At 45.8% G+C, this 17,162-nt stretch overlaps 2 protein-coding genes across 2 annotated transcripts; one reads left to right on the forward strand and one right to left on the reverse strand.

The window, feature by feature from the left end:
* The first annotated feature begins 2,934 nt into the window (after positions 1-2,934).
* LOC136932570 (D-amino-acid oxidase-like) lies at positions 2,935-6,978 on the forward strand. The gene is made up of 11 exons (XM_067227711.1): positions 2,935-2,946; positions 3,341-3,536; positions 3,620-3,734; positions 4,228-4,304; positions 4,681-4,746; positions 5,136-5,190; positions 5,482-5,586; positions 5,669-5,751; positions 5,982-6,099; positions 6,230-6,328; positions 6,524-6,978. The coding sequence occupies exons 2-11, from the start codon at positions 3,343-3,345 to the stop codon at positions 6,644-6,646; spliced, it is 1,035 nt and encodes a 344-aa protein (XP_067083812.1). The 5' UTR covers positions 2,935-2,946; positions 3,341-3,342; the 3' UTR covers positions 6,647-6,978.
* Positions 6,979-7,082: 104 nt separating this feature from the next.
* svopa (SV2 related protein a) lies at positions 7,083-16,142 on the reverse strand. Its single transcript, XM_067227712.1, has 16 exons — positions 16,062-16,142; positions 14,871-15,031; positions 14,476-14,561; positions 13,706-13,804; positions 13,524-13,595; positions 12,976-13,100; positions 12,721-12,784; positions 12,182-12,307; positions 11,866-11,994; positions 11,533-11,606; positions 10,979-11,055; positions 10,622-10,726; positions 9,972-10,083; positions 9,644-9,725; positions 9,090-9,179; positions 7,083-8,869 (listed from the first exon to the last, which is right to left on the reverse strand). Exons 1-16 carry the CDS (start codon positions 16,094-16,096, stop codon positions 8,657-8,659), a joined length of 1,650 nt encoding a protein of 549 aa, XP_067083813.1. The 5' UTR covers positions 16,097-16,142; the 3' UTR covers positions 7,083-8,656.
* Positions 16,143-17,162: the final 1,020 nt, after the last annotated feature.

The raw sequence follows: 17,162 nt of genomic DNA on the forward strand, positions 1-17,162 counted from the left end.
TTGTAATGTGATCTGGCAGGCCATTCAGGCGAGGGGCAGGGCAACAGAGGACCAGGTGTAACTGACACCAGCGCAGTGTCAAACGCTGTGTTTAAGACTGGTTTCGGTTTGCCGTCAGGGTAATCCTATAGTCCACCAAAAACATCCCTGCAGTCACCACATGAACCAATACTAGCCATAACAAGGAACACTGACATTTAGTCATTTAGCAGACGCTCTTATCCAGAGTGACTTACAGTAAGTACAGGGACATTCCCCCCGAGGCAAGTAGGTTGAAGTGCCTTGCCCAAGGACACAACGTCATTTTGCACAGCCAGGAATCAAACCGGTAACCTTCTGATTACCAGCCTGAATCCCTAACCACTCAACCATCTGACCCCTGACAGAACCAGTGCACTGAGAGTACGAATACACGACCTCAAGCCCCTATGGTACCTGGCAGATGGGGGTCTAGGAAAGCCCTGTATTTCACCTGTGTCAAAACCATGCCGCCATGTTGAAGGGGGAATGAAGATCATCAGCCTCTCGCATCACATCCTTCCTCACACCCTCCTCTGTTGTTTTGTCTACCCTGTCTCCCTCTCACTGCTTTCTAACACACCTCCCCTCTCCTCTCTTCCTCCCTCTCTATGTTGCCCCCCTCTCCCCCCCCTCCCTTCCTCTCCTCTCCCTCCCCTCTCTCCCTTTCCCTCCCTCCCTCCCTCGCCACCCCTCATGTGACGATGACATCATGGCTGCAGCAAGCTCCAGAGGGCTGCTCCTGCTCTGCCTGTACACCTCCACGCCGACACCTCTCTGGGATTTACATGGAGGGATGACCCTTCCATCACTCCATCACTCACATTCAACTACGTGTAATCAAACTAAACTGTTAACAGAAGTTAAGAAAGCAAATACACAATCCAGACATCGATGTACTGAAGAAGAAAAAAAAACAGTTGATGACCAATGTTTTTTCTGATTATCTTTATCATCTAAAAATAATTGGCCTACATTCTCTTAAAACATTTATCATTGCTGTCGTTTCGTTGTGAACTATAGCCACTGTATCTTCACTACGCCTGGTTTATAGCGCCCCCTCCTGGTTGGGAAAACTGATTTCTGAGAAGGGCTGGTTCCTGTCATGAGGAACTGATTTGAATGTAACCAACAGCAAAGTATACGTTAACAATGTGTATTGTGAAAGCATTTTACCGGTCATCTTATTCAAGTTCTGTAAAGACGTTGAGTACAATTAAAAACATTTTCTTCCATCTCAGGGTTGTGTGCCACCTGCCATAAGTTTCACTTAATTGACACCTCATCTAGGAAACCACGAGCACAGCATTTAGTCAACACAGACCAGCAGGTTAATGCTGACAATTCCCTGATTTACATGAACTCAGCTGCATTGTAGTTACCTGACGATGTATAGTCTGCAGTGGAACAAGCCATTGCTAACAGCTTTATATGTGTCTAGCTGGATTGCTATAGGGCTGAGCTAGCTAGAACAATGCTGTAGTATCAACGTCATATTTAATATAAAGCAGCCGCTCTAGACTAGAGTCTAGTCTCATTCAATAGAATAATAGCTCAAGGCAATACCTTAGCTAATAGATCGAATTGAGGGAGATATGGCTCCATGTATGCCGCAGTCTTCACAACTAGCCATCTCAGTTAGCTAGCTTCAGCTGATGGATAAATACTTTCCAGCTAGCAAGAAGAAAGCTGAGCTCTTGATAATCTGCCTTCTTAAATGCACATTGCAATGTATCATTTGCTATGTGTCAATGTGCTAATCTGTAACTGCTCTCTAGATTGCAACGTGAACAATTGTACACAACTGGGTGGCACTGCAAGCATGGAAATGAAATACTGTCGATTAATTTAGCTAGCTAGCGAACCACCTAGCTAACAAGCTCCATCCATGGCCTGTTAAGTACCACGTATCCCCAGTGTTTCAACGAGCGCTTCCAACAACTGCATCTCTTCCTGAGTTTGCAATCTTACCTCCCCTGCATTCGTGGTCGTTGTGCTAGCCGTGGAGGCAGCGCTTGGGGTGGGGGAGCGTTGTAGTGTTACAAGAGCCATGGCCGGGAGAACAGCTAGCCAGGCCGGTATGGCCTGTCTGGGGATGCGGTTCCTTATTCCGGGGGAAGAACTGTCTGGAGGAAGTTATGTTTTCTCGATGTCACCGTAGAAAGACAACCGGCCGTCAGTGCACGGACGGTCATAGTCGTTATAAGTGCATCGTTGTAAAAAAACAAACAAAATCCGGTTTTTGGCGTTTGTAAATGTTCTTTGAAAATTGTTCAGCATTCAGCCATGGCTCGGGCCCACGGGCTGGATAGAGCGCGCTTCCCCGTGGTGATGCGGCGTTTCAATTGGTTGCACATCCCCTTGGATGGGAGACGGCCGTCAGATTTATGATACCTGCACTGTGGCTAACATTCCATGTGTGGGAACGGATGTTTACTGCCATGAAGTGAAAACGTAAGGGTTGCCATCATAAGAAGATTATCCTCAAACCAAAACAACCTTTTGTTAAGGCCCGGTGGACCGGGGTAATTGCCCCAGGTTCCCTGATCATCATACTATTTCCCACTCAGATCAGGATGACTTGAATTATATGATTTTAACCCCGATAAGTTTTGTAACATAAAATAAAGTTAAAAAATTTGAACAAATGTTTATGCTTCCATTTGACCACTTTCAAATGTAGTCAGCTTTTTTGTTTCACCACAAGCATTTAAGGACTTTGGCAAAACCTCGGAGAGCTCATCGCCTATCTCCTGGTTCTCGCTAATTGAGACAGCTCTTTTTTAAACGAGTCTGGTTGAAACTGGTGTTGGACCATGTGACCACCTTGCCATTGGGGGCGATCTGCGGTGAACTCGGACTGCAAGTTTGCAACTCATTCAACTTCAGTCTACTGTACAACTAGAGAGGCAAGAAGACACGACGAAGGTGAATTAACATCGGATAATTTTAAAGGATTTGTGCGTTATACGTTTTCCATAGACTAGGCTCCTACAGCCAATCGCAGAACGCTTCTTAAAAGAACCATGAAATTACAAATTTACACTGTAACTGCTCATTGCACAATTAACGCGACTGCAGCCAACAATTGATCTTTAACTATTAAAATGTTCTAAAAGTTTTCATAAATAACAATGACATCGTAGCCTACCGTTATGAAAGGCAATGATTTATCATAAATTTGTTTTCTGAATTATGAATTTAAGTAGGCTATTTGACAAACCACTCGCATTGGGCTTTGCTCTTAGACACGTAAAACAAACTTTAACCTTGTTGCCAATACAGTCTGAGAAGTCAGTGATAGTAGTCTTTTTTTTGTCAGACATGCGAGTTGCAGTGATCGGAGCTGGGGTGTCTGGCTTGGCCACGGCGCAGAGCATTTACGAGCAGTACCATTCCATCGTCACTCCTTTAACGATTGAGATTTATGCAGACCGCTTTACTCCCCTGACCACCAGCGATGGAGCGGCAGGTTTCTGGCAACCATACCTCTATGACAAGGGCAACACCAAGGAGACGTAAGGGATCTCTACCGGTGACACGGAGGTTATGGTTACACCCGACAGAGAATCTCACTCTCTCCTGCTTTCTTCACCTGTAGTGAATGGAACAAGGAGACCTTTGACTACCTGTTGAGCTTCATAAGTTCTCCTGATTCAATCAAGATGGGTATTTTCCTGCAGTCTGGATACAACCTCTGCACTGAACCTTCACCAGTAAGTAACACACCTGGTCTACTGTCTGAGCTACATCATGTTGGGGGTCTATAGTCATTTATATACACTGTAAGTTGATCTGAATAGAACTATTCTGCGATTCTGAATAGCATCTACTGTTCAGCCTTACAAAAGAGATGGCCTAATTAGTTACACACATATTCACTGATAGAGGCCCCAGCCTGCAGTTAGGCCTCTTTTAGGAGGGGCAAGAACTAACAAGTACCTTGCGCCCTGCTTGTGTAACAGAGAACTCACTCCCTAGTATAATCACCACCCACCTAGCTGGTTAAAGCGGGGCTAGTACAGGTGAAGGTCGCATTTGCGAGTCAAAGGTCCTGAGTTCGAACCCCAGTACTGGTAAGATGGGGGTGGAAGCGACACTGACCCGCGACGTGACTCCCCCTGTCACGCTTTCTGACCAGCCCGAACCAGGAAGACCTCGACATCAACACAACCACGATGTGAAGATAACCACAGCGTTTCATTTCAGGAGCCCTCCTTTAAAGACATCGTTCTGGGGTTCCGAAAACTCACCGACAGAGAGCTGGCGATGTTTCCAGGATACAGGTAGTGTTTGTTGTGCATTTGTGGTACATTAGGGGGTCAGATGGCTGAGCGGTTAGGGACACGGGCTATTAATTAGAAGATTGCCGGTTCGATTCCTGGCAATGAAAAATGTCCTTGGGCAAGGCACTTCACCCTACTTGCCTCAGGGAGAATGTCCCTGTACTTACTGTAAGTCGCTCTGGATAAGAGCGTCTACTAAATGACTGAATGTAAATGTAAGACATGCCGTTAGTGTTGCATAAGTCATGGTATCAGCTGTCTAAACAAGGTAATGCAACCTGGTACTGTTACTTAAGGCTGAGTGGGATCCCTATCAGTTTTCATTGTTTTGACAGTCACTGATATTCTATCCCTGCTAATCTGGTGAACGTTTTAGCTATGGCTGGTTTAACACTGCTCTCATGGTGGAAGGGAAGAGCTACTTGCCTTGGCTGATGGACTGGTGAGTGTTATTCAGTACTGGTCTTATCAGTACGTTGGTGAGGTCCTGTTAGATCATTCACCTGACATAACTTTTCACACAGTAGATCCTTACAGTTGTTAACACAACATAGTTTTGTTTGTCTCTTACTGTATGGTATGGTTGACGTGAGGTATATTGAGTACAGTGATGACTGTTACAAGAATACTGCAAATTATTAAATACATGTTCTATGAATGTTTAACTGTGTGGTTCTCAGCTGGTTTTATTGTGAAATAAGGACAGTTGGATTATACTGGCCTTATCTCTGAAGGTGTGGAAAGGAAGAACCATGATAGCATGTTGCTATTTATATACAGGATCATACGGCACAATCTCACTACTTTTTACTGGTCTTTTCTCAACTGTAGGTTACAGAAGAGGGGTGTCAAGTTTTACCAGAGGAAGATCGAGTCTTTCAAAGAGGTTTAACTCTTCTACCAAAAGTTCAACTTTATGTAGGGTTTCCTGAACTCAAAGTTATCTAACCTGTTAGTTATGAATCAAACTTCTTTCATTGAGAAACGTGACATTCAACCTTTGTATCGTCTCCATTATTTAACTGAGTTCATCTTTAACAGCTATAATAACGTAATATAAAAGCATATTCATTTAGCAGACGCTTTTATCCAAGGCAACATATTGTGCAGGGGGGATCTGACCCTGTGACCTTGACCTACAGTCAAATGCTCTAACCACTGAGCTATACCCTCCCAGCTTTCAGAGAGTGGAGCTGACGTCATCATCAACTGCTCGGGGGTGAGGTCGGGGGATCTGCAGCCTGACCCTGAACTGACCCCTGGCCGTGGACAGATCATCAAGGTCAGGGTTGAAAGGTCAGTTCTGTCACATGACAGGAAGTGTCTGTCCACCTCCCAGCTGAACCTGTGTGGGTCTGTTCCAGGTGGACGCCCCGTGGCTTAAGCACTGGGTCCTCACTCACAACTTCTCCAGAGGGACGTACAACACTCCTTACATCATCCCAGGGTAAACTTCAAACAGGGACCCACGACTGAGAGGGAAATCAACCAACAATCATTCAGTCAGTTGACAGATTTGTGTTCTTTACTGTTCTCAAAAGGAATTTATTTTGCTCGTCATATTGATTAATTCATTGATCATACTGATTCAAATACATCGCATATCGTGTCTGTACTTAATAGTACAAGCTCAGTTTTAGCTTGCTCGATAACGATCAACGTCACCTGTGCCGGCAGGAGTCGTCTGGTGACCGTGGGAGGGGTCCTGCAGCTGGGGAACTGGAGCGAGCAGAGCAACTCTACTGACCACAAAAACATCTGGGAGGAAGCCTGCCTACTGGAGCCCAGCCTCAAGGTGACGTCCTGACGGACTACCCAAACGACGGAGAGAAGTTCTGTCTTCGTAGGTTACCGTAGGAACTCACGGATGAGAAGAAAGGATATATGAACAGATTTTGCCATGTGTTCCTGTTGTCTGTCCACAGCATGCCCGGATAGTGGAGGACTGGGCTGGGCTCAGGCCTGTTCGCTCGGCCGTCCGTGTGGAGAGGGAGACGATAAAGGCTGGATCTGCTACTGTTGAGGTGAAGACTTGCACTTTGTACCTTTAGTATTAGTTAGACTTGTACACTACCTATTTAAGATTCTTATGTTTTAATGTATGCACCTTCCTGCCACAGTAAATTCCTTGTCTGTGTGAACTTTCATGGCTAAATAAAACCGATTCTGAAGCTGGCGTGAGTCAGCTAAATAACTGACACGGAGCTGCTCTCTTCCAGGTGATCCATAACTACGGTCATGCAGGCTTTGGCCTGACCATCCACAGAGGCTGTGCCCAGGCAGCAGCTAGGCTGTTCGGGGAGGTTTTGGGACGGGATCATAGCTCCAAGTCTCGCTTGTAGAGCCGATACACTGCCTTCACACTGCTATGAGCTCTGCATTGCCTTCACTAAAGACTGTTATATCGTGGCAGTGCTATAACAGTAGTGGATTTTTTGATTTTATACTGTAATTATGATATTATTAATATATTATTAATAATGTATGTATAGAATGGAGAATCGTATTTTAACACTATTTTTTATAAAATGGGGGCTGACAATTTTGTCATCTGAAAGACAGGAAGTGCAAACTTTCTATTTTGTTTGGCATGAATTATTATTAGTATTAATATCTAATCAGTTCTGTGACCCAAAACAACATGACTAAGAAATAAATAAACACAATGAACAGGCCTGCTTCTTTTGAAACAGTTTATCATTGTAATATACACATTTACATTCAGTGCAATGACAAGAATCTGTGCAGACATGATGCAGCACTAAATTGCAAGGGCAGGTAATTATGACACAGCTGGCTGATCATGTGCAAGGTTCATCACCGTAACGATACCTTTTCAAACGTGTCTGTTGCCAGGACAATGTCCTACCGCGTAGCAGTGTACCTATACCAACAACAAACACAACAGTTAAACCAGGTATCGATACAGCATGAACAGATTTGACATCGTGTCAGGTAGCCGTTTCATTCTAACGGGTTTCTAGGACGATAACGTATGCGTGGACTTTTACACGTGAGTAATCGAGATATTACAGTGTTGATGTCCGAATGTACAAAGGGAGAAGCGCCTGGGGCAGGGGTTGTAAGAAGGAACTTGGCCTGAAGGCGATTCTTTGTTGAAGATGTTCCTTGAAAATGATTTCACCCATGTAGATAAATAATCACATAACACAACTGACGGATCAGTGGGGTTAAATATTCAAGTATGTTACAATTCTTAGTATTCCTCTCAATATCACTCTCCTGTTTGTGAATGCTCTCTGAGTCTACATTCAAAGATTTCAGTAGCACTTCAGTTTCATGGTATGCATATATATCAGGATTTGCAGCAGCTGGCATATGCCTTCATTAATATCCAAGTTCGGCTTTTCCAATTTACATCAACAATACTGTCACTGTGAAAAATAACACCACAACCCTTAAAAATGGAGGAAAAATCTCATGAATATGTTAATGAATGTTTATGCCTGCTGCCGACTGAGCGATGCCTACACCGAGGTGAATTTGTGTCACCCTTTAAGGGATAGAATAGATGTGATTTGTTAGTCTGAAACTACTGTTTATCATTTTGATGTTATGATTAGAGCGTTGGAAGAGGCAGTTTAAATTTGTTTTGTGCGCAATATTATGAAATGTACTGTACTGTGCGACAAGCTGAAAGGATATCCCAATAAACTGTTTATTCAGACTTTCCTAAATGGATCCTTCATTCCTAAACTGAATATAAGGTCCAATATTTTAAGGCATTTGAAAAGTAACTTGTTTTTCTCCACTAACTGTTTTTCTTAATTCTGAGCTCAGTTTCGTAAATGGTGAATTTAAATGCTGAGCTTGGAGAGTGATAGAAGGTAGAATGCATCTCTTGTCTGTCACCAGTCAGTGAATTCACCCAGGACACCACAAAACTCACGTTCTCGTAACAGGTTCAAATACAACGGCCAAAAACTAGTTTTCAGTAATTTTAGAATTAAATGCAACTGTTTCTTAACTGCCTTACAACAGAAGTTAAAAACCGCATGTTTACAAGATTCAACACGTTCAGTTTGTCATCTAATGACGGCTGTTGCGCTTGATCCTGGCCCTACCCTGACTTTCGTCCATCGGCATGAAACCATGACAGTGATGATGGTAGAAGAAAACCAGAAATACGTATTGTTGAATACCGCAGGGTACCACTGTGCTTTCCCTCTCTGCTCCACAACCACGGTGGTGCCATGGCAACGCAGCAACGACACGTGACTTGAGATGGACGAGGGCAGCCCTTCAGCCTTCCCTCTCCTCTTTCAGTTCTCTCTCTCTCGTTCTCTCTCTCTCTCGTTCTCTCCCTCTCGTCGTTGGCCCTCACCGACCCCTCAGTCCTGGGACCCGGAGCTGGAGTGGGGGATGCCTCCGGGGCTGTGTGCGGAGGCCCGGCCCATCATCTCCTGGCCCCACTCCCGGTGGCTGGACTCCTGGAGGCCTCGGCCGGTGGTCTCGATGGGCAGGGCGCAGGACGCGAAGGCCGCCAGCAGGCAGCAGACACAGTACACAGACAGCGTCAGGTACAGAGACGACTCCAGCATCACCTGCAAGTTCACCTTTTAAGTTTGCAGTTTTGTACAGGTACTTGTACATTTTAATGCCTGAGGCACACTGAGGAATGCCTGCCATGAAAATAATTTGTGTCACACCATCTTTACAACTTGACCATGCAAATTAGTAGAAGAGAGAGTCGTGATGGCTGGAGACCGAATTCAAAGGAGAATGAATTCGAAGTGAAGGTTGTAGGGCTATTGGGTTCGTTACCTGGGCAACGAAAGGTGTGATGAGGGCTCCTACTCTAGCCATCCCACTGCTCATGCCCAGACCCAACGCTCTGGTTGCTGTTGGATACACCTGTGGAGGAAGCAAACAATATTTGTGTTTAGATTTGAAACACCGCAAAACAGTCCGAAGTTACAAGATGAATGTAATCTTTATCCCATCTAAAAATACCTGCCTTACATGACCATGTGGCAATTAAAAGTACTATAAAAACTGATAGGACTTTCAAAGGTTATTAGAGATTGTTCGGTAACTGAACAAGATTATTTTATAGCAGTGGCACTCTAAGACTATATCGTTTCTATAAATTGTGAACATCAGCAGAACGTGGCTTGGGCGAACAGAATATCCCTAGCGAAGTGAACTTACTCAGCCTATGGTTGATAGCATTATCATCATTTTATATCAAACCCAAGAAAAATCCTTACTGGTCGACCACAAGTGAAAATTGCCTGATCATATTGTTTCAGAGGTGACGAGCGATGAAGGTAGAATAACCACATCAGAGAGGTGGGTAGCGGGCCAAGAGAACTGACCTCAGGTGTGTAGACATAAGCAGCCTGAAACCCTCCGGCTATGAACGCTCTGGCGATGAAAATCAGCACCGTCAGGGACGTCCTGGTGGAGCAGAACCACGGCAGCGTCAGAAACACAAAGTCAGACAACAGCAGGAACAGCACACTGACCCAGTGGAAGGTAGTGCTGCATGGTCTCAGTACTCACTAGCAACACATTTCATTACTCCATCAGAAAAACACACTCTAGAAAAACCTGTTTTTCTACAGTTGCAAAGAAGATTGGACCGTCTATCTAACGGTGGTTTCTGGTGACAGCTGGATGTGTGTGTGCCAGACGTAGCCTTGCCTTCCTACGCAGGCGTAGAGCGGAACCATGCAGAGAGAGAAGATGAAGAAGCACAGAGCCATGGTCTTCCTCCGGCCCAAACGGTCGATGGCCCACAGCGTCACCAGCAGGCCTGCACACCCCAATGTCAGGTGACACATCACACCAGGTGCTCACCATGAGCATTAGTTCACAGGTAACAAGGCCTTAGTAAGTTACAACATGTTATTGACACCTATGAATGTCAATAAGCACCTTATAAGGGTATCTTACAATAACCCTAGCCATAACCTAACCCTTAGTGATGTTAGTAACACTTTTAGAGTCTTGTAAACACATTAACGCTAATAAGCTTCATATACGGGCCTTATTACCTATTAACTAATGCTCATGACAAGCACCTGGATGTGAAGTATATATTATATATTATAACAAGAACTTGGATCTTAAGTGTTACCTAATGTCATAATGTATTAATTTAGCTGATGCTTTAATCCAGAGAGATTTACAGGAGGGGATTTGGTCCTGTGACCAACTTAATCTGCAGTGATATTCTCTACCACTTTGCTGTACCTATCCCTGCACACCAGCACACTTTAGAATTAGACCAAGAGAAAGCATTGATCTGCATTTATTTCACTTTTTAAATCATTGAATTTACTCCAGAGTACCTGGGAACTCAGACAACGTTGTCCACAGCAAATCCTTGTAGTCGTCAGAGTTTAGGTATTTACACTCCAGATTACACCTGGGCTCCCTCTTGTTGCCTTTGGACACTAGAGGGAGGCAGAGCAGAGGTCATCAAAGTCACCCCAGCCTTGGATTATAACATCTTTCTCAGACACACAGTTGGGAAAGAATGAGTTATTTCCTTCTTCTCGCTACTCCTGCACCATGTGACTGGTTTTAGTCTCCAGTCTGAGGGGATTTAAAAGCAGAGTGTTTCATGGTTGAGGCCTGGAAGGTGACCGCTGCGGTGATGTGAGGCTGCTGCTGCTGCTGGTGATGTCAGAGGAGTGAAGACTCACCCCCACAGGCCCCCCCCTCCTGGAACAGCTCCGTGGTGAGAAGCACCAGACCGTAGTAGGAGAAGGCGTTGGAGAACCTGAGTGAGAGTGAGAGAGAGAGAGGGGGGGGGGGAGGGAGGGAGAGAGATAGAGGGGGAGGGAGAGAGATTGAGAGAGGGGGGGGGTGAGGGGGGGAGGCAGGGAGAGAGAGAGAGAGAGAGAGAGAAAGATAGGAGACACAGAGAGAGAGAGAGAGAGAGAGAGAGAGAGAGAGAGAGAGAGAGAGAGAGAGAGAGAGAGAGAGAGAGAGAGAGGGGGGGGGGGGGGGGGGGGAGACAAAACATAGCTGTCATCCTTCAGACCTCCCACTGGGGGATACTGAGTTAATTAAAGATGGTGGCTTCGATGTATAACTTTAATCAAAATACATAACTCTGACCACCGAAATACTATTAGAGCTATGCACTTCAGATCCTTGATGTTCTGCTGCTCTGTGCATCGCTTTGGATAAAAGAGTCTGCTTTTTACAAGGTCATGATTTGCACATTTTTGTCCTTCTAAAAAAAGCTCCTTACCAAATAAACCACAACAGAATGGTGGTCCAGCGAAAGTGTGGGGAGAAGAGATCCTGAATCTTCCCACGATCCTCCTGAAACACAAGACACATTAACACGGGAGTGAAACACAAGCTGACACGTTCTCATTTCCCTGTCAGGATGAACAATTGTATCATGGGCCCATGTGTGGTGCCTTCGTGCCTAGGAGCTGTGTGCCTCTGTCTTTGTGTCTGTCTGTACAGCATTATGGTCAACGTGTGTTGTTTTCAAATGTGCTTCATAAATACATCTGTTGTTGTTGTCGTGTCGTATGACTGCTCGAGTGTGCGTCACTATCTGCAGTACCAGCACCTGTCTGGCAGCTATGAGCTTCCCCAGGGGCATGGGTGCCCCGTTCTCCGTGGCGATCCGCTTCAGCGTGGCCAGAGCCTTCTCCTGGTTCCCCGTCAGGACGTCGTAGCGGGCGCTCTCCGGCAGCCACTGTTCATACGAGCAGAGCGGGGAGAGTCCAACACAAGACTTCAACAGCTACACGTGGGTTTAAATGTCGTGTATTCCCCTTCGTTTAGATCTCCCGTACGGTAACATATCCATTTAGCAGACGCATGCTCTACCGCGAGGCTGTACCCGTCCCCGATACACAAAAGGCTCAGATCGTCACACTCACGAAACTGAGGAAGGCGAAGAGAAAGAGGGGGAGGGTGGAGAGGCCTAAGAGCCAGCGCCAGCCCAGCGACGGCATCACCAGGATGGCTAGAAGCACCTCGAACACCGTGCCCAACGCCCAGAATATCTGCAGAGCACCACAACAAAAACACACAGGCTAATAGTTGGGATAATGGGTTTCCTGGCACATACAGCAGCAGCTTTATGGATCCAGTGTCGAGGTCAGCTCTGCTGCTAAGTAGCAGCACACACACGGAATCCGGAGGGTCACTCAGATAAGCCCACACAAGCTGCTCTCAAATCAATCAAGGTTTGAATTTTAATTATTTTTGAGTTAAATGTAGACACGGCCTTGGCAGGGCTATGCATGGTTTGCAGACTGAGAATGAGAAAGAGGCAAAAAGGGAGAGAGAATGAGAGAGAGACAACTAGATACAGATACAGGAGAATAGTTTGGTTGGATGGACCTTATAAAGATGGTGGAGGTGAGGGGATGGTGGGGTGGAGGTGAGGGGATGGTGGAGAGGGTGGAGGTCCTACCTCTATCAGCAGAATGCACGTAGCTCTGGACCTCATGGGCAGGAACTCTGCGTACAGCGTTACCCTGGAAACACACCTCACAGTTAACCCTGATTACAATCAAGGCAATATTCCTGACTAGACCACAGACAGACAGCAACCCATAATGAGAGAACCAGCAGGTTGTTATTACGGGGAACTGGATCACTGGGAACAGTGGATCATGCATCATGGGGAACACTATAGCGGGGAACCGCATCACGGGGAAACACTTACGACTGTGGAGCTCCCCCGATGCCGAAGCCGACCAGGGCTCGCAGGAACAGGATCCATCCATAGAGCGGGGCAAAGGCACTCAGCAGGCCGTAGAACAGGGTCCACAGAACACTCATCTTCAGGCCCTGCACACACACACATTACATTACATTTACATTTAGTAATTTAGCAGCAACTCTCCAGAGCAAATTACAGTAAGTACAGGGACATTCCCCAGAAAGAAAGTAGGATGAAGTGCCTTGCCCAAGGACACACGTCATTTTGCACGGCCGGGAATCGTACCGGCGACCTTCTGATTACTAGCCTGATTCTCTAACCGCTCAGCCACCTGCCACACACACATTACTGTCTCTGCCACACACACACACAACATTACTGTCTAAAACACACACACACGTTACTGTCTCTGCCACACACACACAACATTACTGTCTAAACCGCACACACCATTACTGTCTCTGCCACACACCCCGCTGTAATAACCTGCACCACACACACACACGCTTTCCCATAGACAGCACAACATTTCTGAATCCATCCAAACTCACCGTTTTCCTCCCATACTTGTCGGATATGTTCCCCCACAGCGAAGAGCTGATCATCATCCCTATGAACACCACCTGGGCGAAACGAAAAAGGAGAACGGACATCAGTCCCCGTGGAGACGTTACCGAGGGTTACCCGTCACCCTTCTCCCTCTGCGTGAGGCGGCGGCATGACGGGGACTCACCGAGGTGAGCAGCGCCACCTCAAGACTGGGAAGCTTCCACTCGCAGTGAAGCTGCGGAGCCAGGATGCTGAGGATCATCATCTCCATGGCGTCAGCCATCTGAGCCAGGTCACACACAGGAACACCAGTCAGTACACGGATTTAGCTAAGCAGACACGGGTGTAGCTCGGTGGTTAGAGCGGGGGGTCAGATGGCTGAGCGGTTAGGGAGTCGGGCTATTAATCAGAAGGTTGTTGGTTCGATTCCCGTCCGTGCAAAATGACGTTGTGTCCTTGGGCAAGGCACTTCACTCTACTTGCCTCGGGGGAATGTCCCTGTACTTACTGTAAGTCGCTCTGGATAAGAGCGTCTGCTAAATGACTAAATGTAAATGTAGAGTGTTTGACTGCGAATCACAAGGTCCCAGATTCAAATCCCACCCACCGTATGCTACTTACATTTACATTTAGTCATTTAGCAGACGCTCTTATCCAGAGCGACATACAGTAAGTACAGGGACACTCCCCCCGAGGCAAGTAGGGTGAAGTGCCTTACCCAAGGACACAACGTCATTTGGCACGGCCAGAAATCGAACTGGAAACCCTTCAGATTACTAGCCCGATTCCCTAACCGCTTAGCCACCTGACTCCCCTACTTAGGATAAAAGCTAAATGAATAGATATCGTACATATCATTAACATTACAGGAACATACTTTACATTGGATCTAAATATTGCTCCACATGCGTATCAGGTATGATTGTGTGTCCTGCGTCAGCTGGTTTTGCTCACCCAGGACAAGCCAGTGAGGATGGAGAGTTTCCACTGGAACTTTCCGAAGCCAATAGCTTCCACAGCATCCTCCACCATGAACGTGTCTATGGCAACGACAGGTGTGTCAACATCCCCCAATCAGTCACAATTTTAAAAAACACGCAGGTAAATGCTACTGTGGGAAATGGTGCAAGGTCACAAACATGGGCTGCCTGTTTGTGACTTTGCATAATTTCCCATTATAGCATTACCTGCGTGTTTTTTGCTTGGGTCACAACTAGGACTAACAAACATGCATAGGCTGTTTGCTAGTCCTATTAGTCCTTGTGATGGCGGTTCACAGGTAGAGACAGGAGGCAGGGTGAGTTGGAACGGGACACCAGATGGGTGAACGAAGAAGAACGCGATCGTACCGTCGGTCGGGTTAGCGAACTCTCGTGGAACTGGAGCTCCGTCCGCGAGGGCGACAGACTCCAGGTCCAAGTGCCTCACGTCGGCCGGCGCCTCCAGCTCTCTCCCTCCGCCTTCCTCATCCGAGCGGACGCTCTCACCCGTGCGACGGAACTTGACAACTCTGCAGGGGAGAGAGCGCAGTGTGGGTGAAGATGGGGGGGAGCTCGCGCCAGCAGAGGCTGAGAACTAGAGGCTGTTGCCTTGGTGATGTTCCCTTCTGCGCTTCCTTCCTTTGTGAATGGATTCTCAAACTGTGACACGGATTTTACTTGAAAGAGCGATCTCCACACGAGGGCTATCTGCCAGGTGACAAGGAGTTCTGCATGTCGACAGTTTCACAGTTTCACTTTGAAATAGCAGACTACTCCTGGAACACGACACAGTGAGGAAGCTACAGAGGCTGCCAGATACGCCGTAATTATTGTAATTACAGAACAGAATTGCCATGGGCTGTGAGAACACAGCTGAACATCAAGGGGATGTGTCTTGAAATGCAGTCTTTCGGTTTATTTCAGTACTGCGGGGGAGAATCTCATCCTGATGGGTATATTTGTGTTGTTTTGTAGTCTGAGATGGAGGCTTGCATACATGACACCGTATAGGTAGGCTATGTGTTACGCCAACACTCACCCATGCAACCCTATATGGAATTGTAGCAGGCCTGTATCTTCAGTGTCTAGTGGTTTGATCTTATGAATGGACGAGCTTGTGTGTACACAGGCTACATCTAACCAGCACAAGAACGTAGTTCCGAATAGACTACCAATACATCAACAGCTTCAAAGAGGCAACTGAAAAACTATAACGTGTTGATTTAGTAGATAACGGATCCACACGCGACATGTAAACAATCTGTATGTGTAAACAGTATGCAACGTCAGTCCTCGACATGACAGCACTGTTTTTTGCAGAGTGCACGATGCCATTTTCTTGTAAAGGAAACCCCCGAAATGCATTATTTATATAAATATATATATTTATCAATGCTGAAATACTCGCATGCTGTTACCCCAAATATGGGCAAAGTGAATCAAATGACCACAATGTGCACTGTGCCACTGTGCCTAAGGGCGACGGGTTAGCAAAATGGCCCAGTTAAGATCAAATGAGACGTAGTAGGCTGCAAAATATATTTTGTTTAGGATACTCACGGCAGTTGTCTGAGCTGAAACAAATCATCGTCCATTTTGGTGGTATTTGTCGATTCTCACGATGTTTTGTGTCATTGCCTTTGCATTGTTATCATAATGAGCAGAGATTTCAGCACCACGACTAGCGGAGAGCGACCCGTTCTGGTTCTCAGTGGACAGCCAATAAGAGGCAGGAAATCTCCTTCCCGTGCCGTGTCATAGGCCGGAGGGCGACTGCCGTCAAGATAGGCAATGATCTTAGTCTTACAATTCCAGTAATTTGAGGAACTCTTGTCAGACAAGTTATATTGACATATTTACAGACCAATAGTCAGTAAGTTACCAATAAATACAATGTCGGCATGACAGTCATTGAGTGTTATTTTCACAATGAGAATAGATGCTACTTCTAGGATCGCACGCGATCTACTTAGGCCAATTTGTTTCAAGTAGCCTACCAAAGCTCGAGCATCTTAGTAACCGTCAATCACATTAGTTGGCCTTAAAGGTCTAATGTGAGTAGTACTCAGGCCTTATGGATATTCAAAGTGTTATCATCTTTAGGACGTACTGAAAATACAAAAATTTCAATTAAATAAATACATTTAATTATTGTCAATAAATAACTGCATGCATTAAAAACCCACCATTTAGGAAATCGTCACCGGTCCACCCCCAATGAGATGTAGGCTGATGAAATTGTTATTTGATCCCCCCCAAAAAATATTAGTGTCATTTTATAATTGAACGAGGCCTTTTGAGTAGCCTACTGTCACTGTGAATGATCTGAAATACTGATCTGTAGACTGTTCACCTGAACCTTGAGGGCAGAATTTGACCTAATGTAACATTTGATGGAGTATCCTTCTAACGTTTCCTCGGTTTTAAGTAGATCAACATTTAGATTGGGTTCCCACTTGTTCCCACTAGTCTCAACAACCTTAATAGTGTTTTTGGTCAATCAGATGATTTATTTAAAATGGATGATTCTGTTCCACTGTGTAAAACAGCAAAACGACTGATAACTTTCTCTGACTCACATACACACCTGCAAACTACAACGTCACATTCGGAATAATTTGCGCACTATTAATTTGTTATTGTTGTCTTCATAGATATATA

This window comes from Osmerus mordax, chromosome 24 (assembly GCF_038355195.1).
Source record: "Osmerus mordax isolate fOsmMor3 chromosome 24, fOsmMor3.pri, whole genome shotgun sequence".
Lineage (NCBI taxonomy): Eukaryota > Metazoa > Chordata > Actinopteri > Osmeriformes > Osmeridae > Osmerus > Osmerus mordax.